This window comes from Gadus macrocephalus, chromosome 14 (genome assembly GCF_031168955.1).
Source record: "Gadus macrocephalus chromosome 14, ASM3116895v1".
Classification (NCBI taxonomy): Eukaryota; Metazoa; Chordata; class Actinopteri; order Gadiformes; family Gadidae; genus Gadus; species Gadus macrocephalus.
Window position 1 is genome coordinate 6,120,920 of NC_082395.1, and position 20,246 is coordinate 6,141,165.

A 20,246-nucleotide genomic window follows, 5' to 3' on the forward strand; every position below is an offset into this window, starting at 1 on the left:
GGGAAGGAAAGGAAAGAAGAGGAGGAGGTAAGGGATAAGAGGAGAGGAGAGGTAAGGAGAGGAGAAGAGAGGAGAGGAGAGGTGAGGAGAGAGGAGAGAATGGATGGAAGGAAGGGAAAGTGAAGGAAAGGAAAGAAGAGGAGAGAAGAAAAGAGGTGAGGAGAGGAGAGGAGAGGCGAGGAGAGGAAAGGAGAAAAGCAGAGAGGAGAGGAGAGGAGAGGAGAGGAGAGGAGAGGAGAGGAGAAAAGCAGAGAGGCGAGGAGAGGAGAGGAAAGGAGAGGAGAGAACGGATGGAAGGGAGGGAAAGGAAGGGAGAGCAAAGAAGAGAACAGAACAGAATAGAACAGCGATAAACAAGTTAACTGACTAGCCAGGGTGTTTAGAGCATCCACCTAGGGCGATGAGAGTTCAACTCCGAGAGAGCCCGAGCAGAACTCAGGGACCGACAAGAAAAGCACTTCCTCCCACGTTAATCTCCGGAACTCTTACAGGAAGATATATATTGTGTGTGTGTGTGTGTGTGTGTGTGTGTGTGTGTGTGTGTGTGTGTGTGTGTGTGTGTGTGTGTGTGTGTGTGTGTGTGTGTGTGTGTGTGTGTGTGTGTGTGTGTGTGTGTGCGTGCGTGCGTGCGTGTGTGTGTGTGTGTGTGTGCGCACGCGCGCGTGTGTGTGTGTGTGTGTGTGCAGTCAGGACAGGAAATTAGCAATTAACCATTAGGACTGACAGGCCTCTCTTCCCCACTCAGAGAGCACTGGGCGGTGGCGTTGAGGGATGCCTCCCACACACAAACCCCTATTGACGGGGATCTATAGTCGACCTGGGCACTTAGCCGGGAGATATTAAATGAAGAGAGTGTAACGACACCCCCAGCGTTGGGCTGCACACTGTTATTGAGCGACGGCCTCGTTTTCATACTGAGCAAGAAGGACGAGGGGGCCGTGCGTTGAACATGAGCCGGGCGCATGAGGAGATTAGCGGTGTAGAAATAGTCTCTGTGCAACACAACGGCACATTCGCAAGCCAAGCCAAGTTCTGGGGAGTGAGTGAGTTTAAAACCAGTAGATATCAGAACGATTCCCCTCCACTGATCACCATAAACGGTCTGTTGTTTCCCCCTTGGTATATAAATACTGTTCCCGTTGACACAAGTCAGGCATAGCACATGGTCGCCCCTATGGAACACACTGAAGCACACGTCATGTGAGAAACACACTGGGACATCCGAATGGATGCAATTTTCTAACTTTCTTTCTGAAGTGTAACATACTTTGTTTTTCTCGGCAGAGCCAAACCCCCCACTAGCCAGACTTCACTGCGTTATGTTTTTATTGGTTTGCTTCATATATAAAGATTTTGCTTTTTGCACTGGAACGTGTCAACCAAGATTCAATTACAAATGCAATACACTGACAATACAGTTCAGCACTGCTGATCATTCATTTGTGGGTGGGTTTCAAGGAGATCCACCTCCAGCGCACACATAAAAGCCTCTTGGCAGAAGGAAAAGGGTTCCAACAGTGGGACTTAAAAGGTTTTCTCTCTTATTTCCCTCCTAATAATTAGTTTCTGCTTCTTTCATCCCACCTCGATATGCCTGCCATTCAGGGCTTAAGGGTGAGGAGTGTTTCACATGTGAAACCCTTTGAAACAGTGTAACCCTTTGAGACGCCCACTGGGATTAGGAACAAACATAAAGGACCTGCCTTGACCATGAAAAAATAACAATTCAACAAATCAGACTCAAGCCCACGTTTTCTGAAATCAGCGAGCTGTGAGCTTTCAGAGATCTAAGAATGGGACGTGAGATGTGGGTGAAGTGCAGAGCAGGGGACTGTACGCATGAGCAGCCTCATCTATTAGTGAAGAATCTGACCCTTACCCCAGCTGAAGGTGACGCCCTGTTAATATCTAACCAGCACCTGGTCCGGTGTGGCGCAGTCAGAATGAGTCAGGGGACTCCAAGGAGATGGTGGTTGGGAGAGGGGGGGGGGGGGGTCCATGACTGACCACCGCCCCGGCCACACCCGGGCCATTCGTTCCATGCCATTACAGACAACAGACCTGCTGGTTTACAACCCCACTGAGGGAGCGGCACCTGGTGACCCCTGGTCTGCTGGTCTGGGACCCCCTGGCACCTCAAGGCGGCGATAACCACAACAACAACCTCGACGTTACAGCATAAAAACAAAGTGTTTTAATATCGCGGTCTGAATGAGCTTTTTTATCGGGGTACTGGACTGCGCTGCTCTGCGGGGAACGGGGGTGCCACGCCGGGACCCGTTGTGAGGTTAACCTCATAAAATGGGCAACGAGGTGAAAAGGCCACTTGCTCTCCGGGGTGCCCTCCCTTTATGCTGCAGAGCGGGGCGTGCCTCCACTAAGGCAGCCGAGGAGCTCGTCAAAACACAGTTCAAGGATGCGGACGGCCATTACATCGGCGAGATGCACGCACCCAGCGCAAATGAGTACATGCTGACACAAACGCACGCTAACACACGCTCATGCACACACACACATACACACACACACACACACACACACACACACACACACACACACACACACACACATACACATACATATGTACAAACACACATACAAACGTACACACCCAAGCACACACACACACACACACACACACACACACACACACACACACACACACACACACACACACACACACACACACACACACACACACACACACACACACACACACACACACACACACACACACAAATAAACACTCGACATACACAAACACTCACCTTAAACACGAACATCTCCCCTCTGAGCATGGTGACCACATCGAAATTCCCGTCGCAGATATTGGGTCCGTAGTGGTCCGGTCTTTCCGTGGTCCTGGGGCGTTCCGGCTGTCTGGGAGGCGCCTGCGGGGGGGACTGTGGTGGACGCGGATCGGGGCGGCGGGGGATGACGTCGGGCAGGGCCTTGGTGGGTGCGCTGTTTGGCAGACCTATCAGGCGGTCGTCAACAGACAAACAAGATATTTAGGATACGGAGGGCAATCAAACTGACTTCCGGTCTCCTTGCCATGTCTAGTGTCCGGCAGTCCTATCCCACCACATTTGGACCGACAACAGACAGACGCTGGTCAAAGAAACCCTGGTGCATGTTTCTGATTTAGCATTCAACATCCCTTATCTCTGTTTTCGCCAATTCTAGTAATATTCAATAGATATCACTGTGAATGTCCGTAAAGTCCTGTCCCAGACCTACCGTAGATCTGCTGGATTCCCCGGAGGTCGTCCTCAGGCAGCTGGAAGTTGTCCGTCTCCATCCACTGGTAGAAGGGAGCCATGATGGCCAGGGGGTTGTTGGAGTGTTCCAGGCCCAGGGCGTGGCCCAGCTCGTGGACTGCCACCAGGAACAGGTCGTTACCTGTGGAAGGAGGAGGAAGAGGAGGAAGAGGAGGAGGAGGAGGAGGAGGAGGAGGAGAAGGAGAAGAAGAAGGAGGAGGAGGTGGAAGATGGGGATGGAGAGGAGATGGAGATGGAGGTGGAAGAGGAGGAAAAAGACGAGGATGAAGAGAAGGGAGTGGGTGGAGGAGGAGGAAGAGGTGGAGGAGGAGATGGAGGTGGAAGAGGAGGAGGATAAAGAGGAGGATGAAATTAAGGAAGAGGAAGTGGAGAAGGAGGAAGAGTAGTTGGAGGTGGAGTTGGTGGAGATGGAGGTAGTAGAGGAGGGTGAAGAGGAGGAAGAGGATGGGGAGAAGGAGGACAAGGGGGGTTTAAAGGAGAAGAAAGAGAAGTGGTTGTAGGAGAGAAGAAGAGAGAAGGAGCGATCAGGATCAGCATTTGTGTTTTGAATGTCCTGAATTCCTAAAAGTACAGCATGACCATGAGTAGGGGCCACATCACAGGCTGGCTGTCCCCCCATTCCCCACCAGAACCCCTCACTCGCTGGTCTACTGCAACAAGGTACAGAAGGACCCATTAAAGCAAGAGTGACTCTAGTTATTTGCTTCTCCCAAGAGAGAGAGAGAGAGAGAGAACAATATTTTTGTTTTTTGTTCTGTTTGTGTGTCTCTGAATGGCCAAATACAGTCATTTAAAATGTACAGTGCTTGCCGTTTACAGCAGAGTTGGAATCCCCCAGTCCCCAACTTCCTGTGCCTGCTGTGCTTGTTCACTGTTTATCTGGGCCAGCCAGGCTCTGCGACTGATGTCGTTATGTGTACGGTTCAGGGACAAGACATCTGCACTTCTGGTCTGCCACACTTTGTTGCACTACCATGTTATTTCAGAGGGTCAAACTGTCTGTGACGCAGACCATAATGACAACTCGTTTTTCTTCTTAACATTGACGCAAATGTATGCAAAAAAGCGCAAAATAAAAAAAACGTAAATGGGTCTGAAATAGCTTGTTCTATCCTCATATCCTCCTGTTGAACTTCCACTTCCGACCTTTGACCCTACCAGCCTATTGTCTGACCGGCTGAGCAGAGCAGAATTGAATGAATTGAGTTGAATGAATGTCTGCCCCCCTCCCCGGTTATGATGAGCTCATCCTCACACCACTCTGTCTCGGCTCATTCTGCTTTACATTCCCCGCCTGACTCTCTTTAAAAGACACACACACATATGTGAGGGCACACACACACACACACACACACACACACACACACACACACACACACACACACACACACACACACACACACACACACACACACACACACACACACACACACACACACACACACACACACACTTGCCAAGGCTTCTTCTGTGCCTGTGTAATTCAAGAGCCACATGAATGTCCTCAAGTCCCAGCTAACTGTCAGGGAGGGCATGAGACAGTGTAAGAAAATGAAAGAGCGAGAGTAGGTTGAAAAGACAGTGAGACAGAGAGGGAGAGAGCAAAAGACTCACTCGCTGTTGCACACAGAGAAAGGAGGGCTTTGTGAGGTAACCGTGACAACCACTCAGCTTGACGCAAGGCAAAAAAAAGAAAAACACGAGGGTAGAGCTTCAATCGTCTCAGAAAAAGTTTGGCACCGCCGGCAGCGCGTCGCTCCTCTGACTAACAGTATGCACAGTTACACCATTCAGCCGCCTTGGTATTACTCTACTGCCGCCACAGCAAACACTCACTCAGTCCACCCCAAACACACCCCCTTCATCGGCCTGGGAGACCACAGGGAAATCCCAACGCGACGTAACGCGCAATTAAACAACAGTTAAACATCTCGGCCAGAGGCCCCCTGAGAAACCGTGCTGCACTATGGAGTTTACTTGTCTTCTGCACAGTTTTAATGTTTGCCTTCGTTTTCCGCCTCTTTCTCTTCTGTCTGACAATCTGCCAATTGCATCAACCGGCCCTAAAGCATTGGACGGCCTGGGTGCACTTCAGGTGGTGCAGATGTTTGAGAGAGGTGTAAATACAGTGCTGTGTTCAGGGGCGGTTGGTGGAAGAGAATAGGGGTGCGTCAGAACACTTAAGAGGGCCGTGATCGGCATAAGATCCTCGCTCCCAGGCAGATGTAATGCTGCGTTACTAGAGCTTGAATCACTTCATGATTATCGCGCTGTTTATGGCTCCCGGAATGGGCCGTGCTCGCTACGAGGTGGAGGGAAGATGCGATCGTAATACTGAGACAATAACACAAAACGCTCCTGATGTATCAGACTCATTATTCTGTATACATGTCGTACTTACAAGAGTCCTTTCAAACACTGAGTGTGAATGCTATGATTTATGGTGCGTTTCAGTATTCTCTGCGAACCGACTCGGACATCGGATTTGACGTCACGTCCACACTTCAAGCGCTTTATTATGTTTCGCTCGGTCGTTGGAGAAAAACATGGACGCAACCCCGAAAGCTGTTGTCGTGGTAGCATTGGCAGAGGACCAGGCGCTCCAAAATAAGTAGGCTATAGGCCATAGGCAGAGAAACGGATGCAGTAAGGTATTGCAATAATACGAGTGATTGAAAATGCCATTTAAACCACCAAAGCGGTCCAAACACAATGAAAACAGTTCGTACTTCGAGTCACACTGGGCGCAGCCATCTTGAATTCTGTCTCGGAATCCTTGCTCGGCCTCCTCTGAGTTCATCCAATCAAGCAAGTTCGCCGTCCGAGGAAAAGGGGCGTGTTCATGCGTGTCGCTAGGCAACGTCCTCGGACCTCCGAGACGGATGGATAATAAAACGCAATAGAAACTAAAAAATTAGTTTCTGACGTCTTGAGGGTTTACCCGATTTCAGTTGCCTTATCTGAGAAAAATGGTTCCCATGGATAATTATTCATACAATAACAAACCATATAAAGATTCAGCTTGTTATTTATGAGCCACCTTGTTTTAAGATCCTTGACTGGTGTTTATGGGAATAACCTCAGTGAGTGAGTGCTAGCGATCAGGAGCGATCTGACCTGCCCAGGCCACTGTTACTGTCAAGTAATAGTGGCCCGGTCAGATCAGGTAAGGTAACTGTTACCCTGCTTGACATTCCTTCACTAAACCGTTTCCTTTCGACATGGTATCTTTCAGTAAGTGCCGAGTGGGTCCACCATAATAACATGTGGTTAGCATGTACGGTAGTCAACGTTTAAAAGCATGTGCATGGGTTGTGAAAAGAGAAAGCCTGTGGTTTCCTTGAGGGTAGCTCTGTGATTGGGCTGCTGCTGTGCGCTTAATAACAATGAGAACAGTCTACTTGTGTCCCCTGGGCGCGGCTGCTCACACACCTACTTACTGTGGCATGCAACTGTCCCTGTGATGTGTCCTGTCACACACACACACACACACACACACACACGCGCACACACGCACGCACACACGCACACACGCACACACGCACACGCACGCACGCACACACATACATAAACACAAACGCACACACACTCCCATATACACGCACACACAAACGCCAACGCACACACAAACACAATCACACACACAATGAAATACACAGAAATGCACACATAACAAGACTGATACACTACTCACACACAAACTCGATAAAGTACACAGAGGTGAAGCACATGCATGATTGCAGCCACCCACACAAAAAGCTGTCCACACTCTACTAGCAAACCAGACACACACACACACACACACACACACACACACACACACACACACACACACACACACACACACACACACACACACACACACACACACACACACACACACTCACACACACACACACACACACACACACACACACACACACACAAAAGCACTTAGACGCGCCGTCTCTGTGTGCTGTTCCTGAGACAGTAGATAACCGGGCAGGAAGGACTTTTGTCACTGAAAGCCCTCGGGGCACCAGAGGTTAATGGGTACACAGCTTGATCCTCAGGTCTTTATAGGGGGGAACATAGGATACATAACACTGTTTACTGCTTAGCCCTTCAGCAGACAGCATTATCCGAAGCGACAGTTCAAATACACCACAGTAAGAGCAAGGGGTTTGGCATCTTGCTTGACGGATTGATGTAGAGGCTGCAGAAAAATGAAACCTGCAAACCAGGACACTACCATGCGCCCCTATCAGTAAAAGATCAGTTAAGATGTGCACAGGGGAATAGTGTTAATCATTTTTCTTAATAAACGTTTGTTGAGGGTTAGTAGTATTTCCAAGGCAATATTGGAATCGTGTTTATTTTGTGTGTGTGTGTGTGTGTGTGTGTGTGTGTGTGTGTGTGTGTGTGTGTGTGTGTGTGTGTGTGTGTGTGTGTGTGTGTGTGTGTGTGTGTGTGTGTGTGTGTGTGTGTGTGTGTATGTGTGTTTAACTGCTTAGGGAGGCTTGTGGCATACCGCCAGTGCAAGACCATGGGTGTTTTCATGTGTTTTTGTGACTTTGTAACACAACACTGATTGCACAAGAGCGTCATTTACTAACAAACCACAGAATAGGAGGGGGAAAGAGACACCCAAAGGCACAGTTTATGTCCAGGATTGTGTGTTGTCATAAGGCGACGCCATGGTATGTACTCGTTCCAAGGCAGTGAGTTGACTAAAGGCTTCTGGAAGTGTGATGGATGATGTAGCTGGGGGGTTCGCCTGCTTCGCTTAAGGCTATGATAACGGAAGATTATGGGGCCCTTCCTAACTTAAACAAGTATGGCGTTAGTTTACGGCACAAAACCTCAGCTCAAGCATGTGCTCTCAATTATCATAAAGGTCAGTTCCGTGCAGAACACTACTAAGTACCCTCAACAGATCAACACGTAGTGGTGCCGACCAAAGCGATCAATGCAAAGATAAAGCTACATTTAAAGGAAAAACTGGTAATTTCGTAGAATAAATACATGAAAATGAAGCAGACAAATGAAGCTGGAATTCTGGATGTTGGAATTTTAGGCCCAATCCCATTTCTACCCCTTACCCCTTCCCCTTACCCCTCCCCCTTGTTTTGAAGGGGTAAGGGGAAGGGGTAAGGGGAAGGGGTAAGGGGTAGAAATGGGATTGGGCCTTAAACTATCATCACAACGGAACAGATGTGTTTATATAAAATGTAAAAAAAAAAAGAAGGTGTTCTAGAAGCTAACATCAGCTCCGGCCCATCTGAACCCTTACCCTGCAGGTTCTGGTCTCCGATGGTCCAGGGCTCGTCCGAGTCAAAGTGCGTGTCCCCCCCCATGCCGGGCCCGGGGAAGTAGGCGTGGGCCAGGAAGCCCCCCTCTCCGTCGAACGGCGAACTGTCGCCGTGGAAACCCGAGGCGAAGAAGATCATGATGTCGGGCTCCTTGCGGCGGCCATATTTGATCTCCTGGTAGGAGATTTCGTCGAAGGTCAAGGGGGTCACCGTCTGCCACACCTTGAAGGCCCGGCGGATTGCCTCGTACGAGTTGTACTCTCCGATCTTAGGGGTGTAGTTCTGGATGCTGAGGGGGAACATGGTAACACCGTCACAGGGAGGTCCTTATATGCGCTTTTGCAGTGCCACGTTACAAGCCATTTCATGGTTTGTCAATACATTTGACATATTTTTTCCTTTAGGGTTTCCTTAAGGGTCTCTTTTAGGGTGCAATTCAAACGGACATGCAAAGTACAGGTAATGGTCAATAAGGAGCAGATAGGGGTGAGGTGTACTTGGGGTACAGGTCATTAAGGAGCATGTAGGGGTGAGGTGTATTTGGGGTAGAGGTCATCAAGGAGCAGATAGGGATACGGTGACATTGGGAGCGTAAAGGTAGGTTGGGAATCAAACCTGAAACCACTACACAATCCTGACCCTTTATTCACTTTCCGGGGTCGGCAAGAAGCATTTACCCGCCATACTCTTTCAAATTTTCTAGAAGCAATACAATCTTTTCTGAGTCTTCTTTGAGATGAATCCAGTAAGAGCTCTTGGTTGGACTAGTTTTTTACCTGTATGTTAGGTGAGTCTTGCTCCATTTGTGTCCGGTGAGTGCGTAGCGTTTGCGTCGCACGTTGGTTTTTATCTGCCCTCCGAACTTGTCAGGAACTCCGCAGCGAGGTCGCTTCATGGCTCTGGATGAGGAGAGATCAACTTTATTTATGCAATGCTTTTCATGCAAAACTGCAATACAGAATGCAATACAGCATTTCATGAACAAGAACGAAAATGAGGTTAAAGTGTGTGTGTGTGTGTGTGTGTGTGTGTGTGTGTGTGTGTGTGTGTGTGTGTGTGTGTGTGTGTGTGTGTGTGTGTGTGTGTGTGTGTGTGCGCGTGCGTGTGCAGTGAGTTGGAGACCCAAAACAATCCATCACCAAAACAAAAACATCACTTTCAAGCAAAAGGGAGCTGCATTCTAATGGAACACAATCCTGCGAATTTCATCAGTAATTCTCCTCAGTACATTCTGTTAATAGTTAATCATTCAGCAGACACTTTTATCCAAAGTGACAATGAATGAATGCAAGTACGGGTTTTAAGGAGCAAGTAATAGTTAAGACATCTCACTCTAGTGGCGCGTTTCCACCAAGCGGTGCGGTACTTGGGTGTGGTTAGGTGCGATTAGGTGCGGTGCGGTTAGAGTGTCCACCACCGAAAGTGGGCGGGGGGCGGACTTAGCCGCGATTAGCCGTACCTATCTCTCAGTTCTCCTCTGTTGGGGTACAAAGCGGTCTTAAAGGGTGCCAATGAGTTCGAGCTACACACACTCACTGTCCGTTGATTGGTCGACAGAATCTACACTTCCGTGCGACCAGGGGGATAATAACAAACAAAGTACCCGCAAGTTATTTCAGGACAACGGCGGATGCTTCATTTATTAGGTCCAGGTCCCAAGCTTGCCGTCCTTCTTGGACGTCCTACACTGTTGCTCTTTGTTTAATGTGTTGCGTTCTTCTTTTTCATTGGATTTATTAGCAGGCTACACTGTGTCGGGTTGCTATGAGGTCACAATGCTTACGTGGCTGCCGCGGCTATCGCCTTCCGGCTTAAGCCCCGCCCTACCATCAGGGTACTGTCGGCGGTTGAAACGTGTGAGCCGTAACTGAGCCGCACCTAACCGCACCACACTGCATTACACCTACCGCACCTAATCGTACTGGACCTGACCGCACCCCTCGGTGGAAACGTGCCATAGGATACCTACAGGTTAGGCTGCGGAGATGGGCGGTCGCACCCAGGACATTTCGGCTGGGAACACATTATTCTAGACTATATTATCCTGCATAAAAAGGAGAAGACATGACGAGCTTTATGAAGTGGTTTTAGCACAGGTATCTACCTGAGCGTCTGCTGGTCCATCTGTCCAGTGACCTCCAGGCTGTAGAATCTCTGCATGTCCCCGATGGCTCCAGTAAGGATCTGGGCAGAGCGCATGGTGGACATCTGCCTGTGTGCCTGGGGCAAGTAGCCGTACATCCTCAGCCATGACTGGAGACACACAGGAACAACAAAGGCTTCATGACGCACATTACCGACTTAATGCATGTAACAACGACACATTCCTCCCAGGATTGGGAAGTTGAAGCCATGCGACAGTTTCAGAAGGGGAAAATCCTGCTTTGAGTTAGGTTCAGTTTCTAGGTCGTCTGTAGCTCAATTGTTATTAGCATGGCACTATCAATGCCAGCGATAGGCATCCACTGGGGTCCATCCATACTAAGAAAAGGTAGGGATTTATGATAACATTTTGTCACTAGCACAAACCACAATACTTATTATAAGTGATTGCCTTTAGGTTAGGTAGATGAGTTTAACTAACAATTAAAAAAAATTGACTTTTCGTAAAATAGTTGGAATGTATTAATGTCTTGAAACAAAGAATGACCACATGGCTGCGGATGTCCTGTTCTCTAACAAGAAGGAACACAGGAGCAGGAAGCAACGCTGCTCATGGTGGGTGATGGACAGATATCTTTATTGACTCTGCTTAATGACATTACTTAAGATCGAGTTTGGCTGAATCATTTCGGTTCAATGGCCATGACAATGCAATTTTGGGATTTTGACGACCATGATAAAGTTTGATATATAAATGAAACAATACCCAAAATAAAAGTACATGCAAACATTTTCATAAGTAAATATAACACAAACTCTAGGTATAGACCAATGAGCCTGAAACAATTTCACAATCAGTCCATTCATTTAAAAAACGAAACTCTAGCAATCATTGTCAGTGTATTCCAAAAGGCCAATTTTATAGGCATGAGTAACAGGTAACGCGGGTTAATAGTTAGTCTCCAATTCTGATCCACAAGAAGGGGGTGAGATTGTTCCTTCTCTCTCAGTGTTTGTTGCGGCATTAAGCTAGAGGGCCTTTTGAAACCCGACGGCCCGGAAACACCTCTGCATTGTAGATAGGGAACCTTCAAAGAATAAACTCACCCATGGGCACACGCAGAAAAACACATACAGACCACCTCCTTGATCGCTATCTGATGATATAGTGTGGTGATGTCCGAGTGTCATGTCTCAGGCGTTGGTGTAGGGGTTAGGGGTGGTGCTCGTGTTAGTGTCAAGGCCCGGCTATACAGATAAAAAATGTCATTGCTGCGACCAAACGCCTGCATTGGGTTTCGATCGCCCGAGTGCGTGATGGCTGCTTAGCCCCTCCAAAGCACTGCAGCCTAATATTGGTCAGAAATACCACATGAACGGTCTGGTCTTGTCTCACCGTGACTTTTGTCAGCACAAAAACAGCCCAAATATTTGATACAAGTTCCACAGCCAATTGGAACACGCAAATTTCGATTTGATGGAGGGATACCATTGTTAGTTTAAGGGGTCACACAAAAAGGGTAGGGATAACATTAGGGACATTGTTAGTGTGATAAAATTAAACTAAAGTATAGGGATAACGTTAGGGACAGCATTAGTATTGGGGATCATAGAAAAGGGTAGGGAATCCATATAGCATTGGGGACCGTATAAGGGTCCCCAATGATCGTATAAATACCACCGCCTAATACCATTAGGCGGTGTTAGTGTCTGGGATCATATTTAAGGGTAGGGATAGCATTAGGTACTGTGTTAGTGTTGGGGATCGTAGAAAAGGATAGGGATAGCATTAGGGACAGAGTAAGGGATTGTATGAAAGGGTAGGGATACCGGCAGTGTTAGCGTTAAGGATCATATTAAAGTGTAGGGATAGCATTAGGGAAAGTGTTAGTGTTGCAGATCGTTTAAAAGGATAAGGATAGCATTAGGGACAGTGTTAGTGTTAGGGATATTACAAAAGGTTAGGGATAGCATTAGAGACAGTGTTAGGGATCATATAAAATGGTAGGGACAGGCATAGTGTAGAAGAACAGTTGGTGTAATTGATATGGGACAGTGTGTGGCCAATCAGATCGTATTCATGGTGTATTACTTTGAGGAGCAGAGAAGCCACCATATGGTGTGTATTTGCGTTTGTGTGTGTACGCGTGTGTCTGTGTGTGTGTGTGTGTGTGTTTCTGTGTCTGTGTGTGAGGGAGGGAGAAACAGAGAGTGAGAGAAAGAGAGAGTGTGAGAGAAACAGAGAGAGCAAGAGTGTGTGTGTGTGTGTGTGTGTGTGTGTGTGTGTGTGTGTGTGTGTGTGTGTGTGTGTGTGTGTGTGTGTGTGTGTGTGTGTGTGTGTGTGTGTGTGTGTGTGTGTGTGTGTGTGGAAATGAAGTGGACTTGAAAAAGAAGCAAATTTGTTACATGATCCAATCCCAAATGAGAGCCCGACACAGCTCGACACCTGTTGTTGGGAAACTATATCTTACCAATGTACACAGAAACGCACACACACACAAACACACACACCCCCGCACGCACAAAAAGCACACACGCATGCACACACACACACACAAACATATACACCTCACACACACAGTTTGAACTACATAATACATTATATACATTGACAGCACCATATAGTGACTTGGGAAATAGTTTACCGCATGTGTGTGTGTAGGCGTGTGCGTGTGTGTGTGTGTGTGGTAGGATACATGTGTTTCCTCCACACCACAACACTGCAGTAAGGGTTCAATGTTTACTCTTCCACTCACGGCCTGAAACATGTTCATAGCGAACCACAGGTGTGGCTCTCTCACTCTCACACACACACAAACACTCACAACTCATCACTGAGTATTTTGTTTTCTGATCAGCATTTGAAATAATGTAGAAGGGAAAAAAGAAGTCACATGGAAGTACATTTTTTTCGTCATATCCAGTAATGGAGGAACTCACATTATTTCATATTATTTCTCAATCCTGTTCACTTATGGCAGCATGGAAGCAGCCGCAGGATACATTATCACATATGATATGACCAGATTCAGAATGACACTGATGAGGACTGGTGCTGGGAATATCGTTGTCATCTAAGACATGTGTAAGACATGATGGAGTACATCAGAAAGGCTCTTAGTACACGCACTGTGGACTCTGGCTCTCCTGTGTGTGTGTGTGTGTGTGTGTGTGTGTGTGTGTGTGTGTGTGTGTGTGTGTGTGTGTGTGTGTGTGTGTGTGTGTGTGTGTGTGTGTGTGTGTGTGTGCAGGAAATAATACAAGGGATTCTGAACTGGACTTGACCCGGACCCACCTCCGCAATTAGATAAAGAGCCTTTACACACACACACACACACACACACACACACACACACACACACACACACACACACACACACACACACACACACACACACACACACACACACACACACACACACACACAGGAGAGCCAGAGTCCACAGTGCGTGTACTAAGAGCCTTTCTGATGTACTCCATCATGTCACCTACCAATACTAACCGACACCAGAACAACACACAGGTGGAACACACCCAACAGCTGTGCCAATTCCCAGGAAAACTGAAAACACATGTGACTACCAATAACATTTAGGTGTGTCATTTTGTCAGTGGTGAACTTTCTCACCGTGATTGGTAATCGTCATAGATACGGAGACATCACATATCCACAGAGATAGGAATGGAGGGGGGGAGGAGAGGTGAGTGGAATTGACACAAGGGAGATCATCTCCCCCTTTCATGTGTGTGTGTGATTGTGTGTTTTGTGTCTGTGTGTGTTTCTTCAGATGTGCAATAAGCCTCATCTATTAAATAAGTTTCTCAAGGACTCCTTCGGCCTACCTGCCAGTGCCAGGACACGACAGTATAAAAGGAGTTGTAAACCCTGCAAGGACCGTGTGATTGTGTGTGTGTGATTGTGTGTGTGTGTGTGTGTGTGTGTGTGTGTGTGTGTGTGTGTGTGTGTGTGTGTGTGTATGTCTGGGTCTGCGTGTGTTTGTGTGTGCATGTCTGGGTCTCTGTGTGTGTGTGTGTGTGTGTGTGTGTGTGTGTGTGTGTGTGTGTGTGTGTGTGTGAGAGAGAGAGTGTGTGGGTGCGGGTGTTTGTGAGTGTGTCCACCACAATGTCAGCCAAGATACTAACAAATGCAGATAGCTTTTATTCCCAGACTTGGCCTGCATCCACCATACAACTCCCCAGGTCTGACCGCCACAGACTTGAAAAATTGGTGGAGAGAGGATGGAATATAAAGAGAGAAGGAAAGAGAGATACAGCTAAAGAGAGAGACCCGTGTGCCCAAGACAACAGCGAATCAGAGAGGAGCAGACAGGAAGTAGTTGGAATGTATGTTATACTTTGCTGACAGAAAGTCTGACTGACTGACAGAAAGACAAAGAGAGTGAGAGACAGTAAGAGTTTGACAGAGAGAGAGAGAGAGAGAGAGAGAGAGAGAGAGAGAGAGAGAGAGAGAGAGAGAGAGAGAGAGAGAGAGAGAGAGAGAGAGAGAGAGAGAGAGAGAGACACACACACACAGAGAGAGACAGAGAAAGAGACAGAGGGAGAGAAAGAGGCAGAGGGAGAGAAATGGAGTAAGAATGGTATATTGGGCAAACAAATACGGAAGTGATTCACTCAGATATCTCCAGAAAGAAGAGACTATACCCCTTCCCAGCTCCAACAAACTGTATCTCTCTTTATCTCTCTCTCCCACCACTCTCTCTCTCTCCCTCTCTCTCCCACTCTCTGCAGACAGGAGGGCCTATTGTATCTCCCAAGATGCCTTGCAGTCCCTTAACCAGCATGCCGGTGAAGATGTGTGTGTGTGTGTGTGTGTGTGTGTGTGCGTGTGTGTGTGTTTCATTCTGAGAACAGCTGTTACATTCAACGGTCACATGCTGCACAGCTGAAACCGATTGCCCATCTTCAACTTTCTCTCAAATTGTCTCTCGGCCTTCCTGTCTATCTCTCTATCCTCTGTTCTCTCTAGATTTAGCTCAATCTTCCACCTCATCCATCTATCTTCCTCTCTATGTCTATAGATGTCTCCCTATCTCTACATATCTTCATGTATCTGTCCCTCTACCTATCTTTATTTTCTACACTACTGGATATGATTCCTATTAATGTTTGTCCGACTGTGTGTTTGAATGGCTTTTGTGGGGAAAAATGTTCAACAAGACAAATTATATGAAGGTTGCTTGCTATGTTAGTTTGCAATTGCATCACAACTGTAGCTACTGTATTGTCAATGAAAGGGCACCCTGTTTGGACCATGGGAACTCTTCTTGGTTTACCTAATACAAATATCCCTTTATCACTTCATGATAATTTAAACTGTGAAAACCTGTGTTTGTGTTTCTGTGTATCCACCGATGTTTGGGCCTAAAATGTGACTAACATCATGACTATTTGTTTTCTCTGATGATGCCCGAATATACATCAAATACTTACTGCATCTGCATGTCGTACTGCGGCGGACTGAGACAGTTGGAGCCCTGATCACCTCGGCCCAAAATGGATTGGCAAAGGTCTGACTCCAAGTGAGTTTGACCACCACCTCAAATGCCTTTAAGTCACAGCTCTCTCTCTCTCTCTCTCTCTCTCTCTCTCTCTCTCTCTCTCTCTCTCTCTCTCTCTCTCTCCCACACGCATACACACACACATACACACGCGTGTCTACCCTGACCCCCACACACACACACCCCTACACACACACAAACACACACACACACACACACACACACACACACACACGACTACCCTGACCCACACACACATACACAAGCACACATTTAAAACGTGTCTCATAAACAGAAACGTGCTGTGTTACGGCCTTCCTGCCTGTTCTCCACGGTAAACTATGTGACTAACTATTACATATGTGCTAAACATCCCAGTGGGGGCCAGGGTTTTGATTAGCATCATGATTTGAATAGTGAAAAGGGCCAGCAGTACAAATCATAAAGGTGCTCTCTCTCTCTCTCTCTCTCTCTCTCTCTCTCTCTCTCTCTCTCTCTCTCTCTCTCTCTCTCTCTCTCTCTCTCCATTAAATAGAGTAATACACAGTAAGTTCTCTCTTTCTTTAAATGATCTAATAGGTCAGAGAATACAAAAAAAATGGTAGAAAAAGGCTCCTACATTTTTCTTTTACATGGACTGCATGGTCACGAGACCACAAGACACAAATCTCGGCATGGATTTTCATCAGCAGATTGATCCATCCTCATTCAGGGTTCTGATTTGAAAAGTGATTTCAGGATCAATAAATTCACTTTATATTGTGTGAGTGCAATGCAGCCTTTGGACAATACATCTTACACTCAACAACGTGAAGAAGTAAACAAAGGAATAGAAAATATAATTCTCCCCAAACGCATAGACTTTGGGCTATGGTGTGGGAGAACTCATGTGGTCAACAGCCCCTTTCTAAAGAAAAAGAAAAAGAAAAAGAAGACCAAGATGTTCCCAGTATATGCAAGTAAATAGATGACGAGAGTCTGTGTTAATTTTCAGAAGCTTGCACGTAAAACAAGAGTAGGCACTTGCTGTTTCTTTCTGCGCCAGCAGTGACGGAATCTGTGTATAAAGGTAACTTAACAACTGCTTTTATTACCAGTAGAACTCTCCTGACACCACACACACACATTCATCCCCCGACACACACAGACAAACCAACCGCACACACACGCACACAGACACACATGCACGCACTTACGCACACACACACACAAACACACAAACTCACCACTCACCCATTTTAACCCAAGCAAACACAAACCCGCCGCACACAAACATAAACATACAGATGCACACATAACTTTAATACAGACTTTAACAGAAACCCAATATGTGCGCACACACATACACACACACAGCTATGTTAATGCTCATCAAGAGGGATTCAGACAAGATCCCCCCCCCCCTCTGCACACACACACACACACACACACACACACACACACACACACACACACACACACACACACACACACACACACACACACACACACACACACACACACACACACACACACACACATAATGTCAGGCTTTGTTGATAATACAAGCTCCCCTCTAATGACCTGTGAGTGTCCCTGTCGGTCTGCCTTTATCTGTGTGTGTCTATAAACACACATTTCTCTCACTCAGACACACACAAATGCACACACACACACACACACACACACACACACACACACACACACACACACACACACACTTCAAAAACGGGCACAAGAGCCTCAGCTACATTGTTCATCTAATGTTCTCTTCAAACTAGGAGTGGAACTACAAAAGCAGCGAGAAATGTGTCGCAAGCATGTAATAAGTAAGTTTGAGTAAGGGCCTGATACTCCCTTCAAATGGCACACCTACATCATGAAATCACAGACCTGGCGGAGAGTCAGATGTAAATTGATTGATGCAATGTTTAATTTGTGGTAAATTGTTTTGGCATGTCGGCCTACATGATTGGCCCAGAGGGGATCTTGTGCCTGGGTTTGGAGGGTAACGATCCTGGAATAATTGATTGCACCTGTAAACTGTCGTTATATCATTAGCCAAAAATTGTACCACATACTCTCAATTCCCTTTGTAATTATACATTATAGAATATATACAATTCTGAGAAAAACTTTGTTGTTTATTATCGTTTTACATAGGCTATGTTATCGTAAAATAAACTTATTCTTTTTAACTGATTTAGTTACTGATTGGCGATATTTTTATCTGCGATGCAAATCCGGTGGTTAAGTTGATGGTAAATGGGGGCTTCAGTCATGGATGACAGTGAAATCTGTAATTTGTTTTGCGGGGGGTTTACCTCTCCGTTAAACGAGCCATCCTCTGCCTCGAGCGTCCCGAGCGCGCAAAGCCACAGCAGCACGAGAGTCCGTCTCAGGAGCAACCACAGCCGGCTGTCCCACGAGGAGGAGCCCATTGTCCCGCAGCCGGACCGCGACTGACCAACCAACCAGCCGGCAATGGACGACCACCGGACAAAGTGAATGTCCCACCCTTGACTACCTTTAATATCACACACACTGTTTAACGGCGTGCGCAATTGAAAAGCACGTGACGGACATGCACAGCTCCGCTCCAGTTTTTGAAAAAAATAAATGCACCCTTCAAAAAAAGGTTGTCAATCGCAGGAGCGTTGTTTCGCGTCAGGTCCAGAACAGGCTATCGCAGTGTTCTTGCGCTCGTGGAAAAAGTTGCAGAACATTACAGGGCGGTGAAAAAGTACAAAGTTGGCTGCAGCTGACAGAGCACATGAGTAGCGGCTGCTCGGCGTTTGGTTCCGCACCGTGCTTCCTTAAAAAAAAAAAAAACAATACAATGATCTTGTCTTTAAATCCAGTCCTTTCTACCGGGTACAGATTATTTTGGCCTCGTCCATTTGGGAGCGTTCTGGGACGTCTCTTCCGATGGAAATGTAGAGTGTATTCCTTGTCAGGAATGCGGTGTTTCGAAACTGGTTGAACTACCGGAGACAATATTCCACTTCTGCAGCAGCGCTACTATCACAAGGAAGGAGGGGGACGAGGAGGGGAGGGGGAGGGGAGAGGGAGGGGAAAGCCTGGCCCCCAATGAGTGCGATTCAACGCTTTTCTCTTTTCGCAAAACCGCGTGCACATTATTATTACGACTATATCACGCGTGCATTACGTACATTTCCGACGGGGTTACAAATAGAAAGTGCACAAGATGCACTTTTTCACTTTTTAATAGCTGTCTCTGTTTTCAAGCCACATGCATGCAATAGCTGCAATTAACCAAAAACAATTGTGACACATTTTTTTTATAAATGATGCTAAACGATAAACGGTAAATTCGAGTAAAAAGAAGAAAAAACGTTTGAATCCTAAATTCGATTCTGACTTAGGGTATAGAAGCCATTTGATTCTCTGCAGAATCCCCCCTGATAAAAGCTTTGACACACCTTTGCTGACGCTGTCAAATAAGTTGCTTATTGGCGAAATTCTTTATTTTTTACAACCATTTAACCCCCCCCCCATCCCTAATTTGTCATAATATTATGCCTTAGAATTCACCTTTCCAAATCATGGCGTGCGCTGCTTTGAACGCTTTTGTTTGTGCCCTGTAAGCAAGTGGATGAAACAAAACTGCCCACGGCCCAGATACCGTCTCCACATCAGCCTCAACTGTCAATCACTCCACAACAGACGGCCTACCGAAGGACCTGCAGTCATCTCTGATGAGGGCCCCGCTGGATGCGATCTTCAGTGAATTATGGGGCTACACGCCTGTGTAGGCCTGTGTGTGCTTGTTTTATTTAAATGTTATGCATAGCTTTTTTCTGTTTCTTAATTTAGCCTAGGCCTACATCAACTGGCCGTAGCCATGTGTGACAGTGGTTGCAACCAGTACAAACTGGGTTGGACTGCTTGTCGGCCTAAAGCGGATGGCCTCCATTCAAAACAAATATTTTATAAAAATTCGCGGCACATTCTTCAACTTTCAGACCTCTCTGATCATCTATGGGAATACTGATGAACTGTCGCCCTCTGCTGGCGAATCAACAAAAAATCTCTAAAGATCTTTCATGGAA

General features: G+C 46.8%; 1 protein-coding gene across 1 annotated transcript in view; it reads right to left on the reverse strand.

Annotated features, from left to right (window-relative positions):
• mmp15b (matrix metallopeptidase 15b) overlaps positions 1-19,205 on the reverse strand; it is a 26,699-nt gene extending 7,494 nt beyond the window's left edge. The window contains 6 exon segments of the mRNA XM_060071062.1: positions 2,769-2,977; positions 3,241-3,402; positions 8,554-8,861; positions 9,349-9,471; positions 10,677-10,825; positions 18,498-19,205. Coding sequence (XP_059927045.1) covers positions 2,769-2,977; positions 3,241-3,402; positions 8,554-8,861; positions 9,349-9,471; positions 10,677-10,825; positions 18,498-18,614 — 1,068 coding nt within the window. The 5' untranslated portion in view covers positions 18,615-19,205.
• Positions 19,206-20,246: the final 1,041 nt, after the last annotated feature.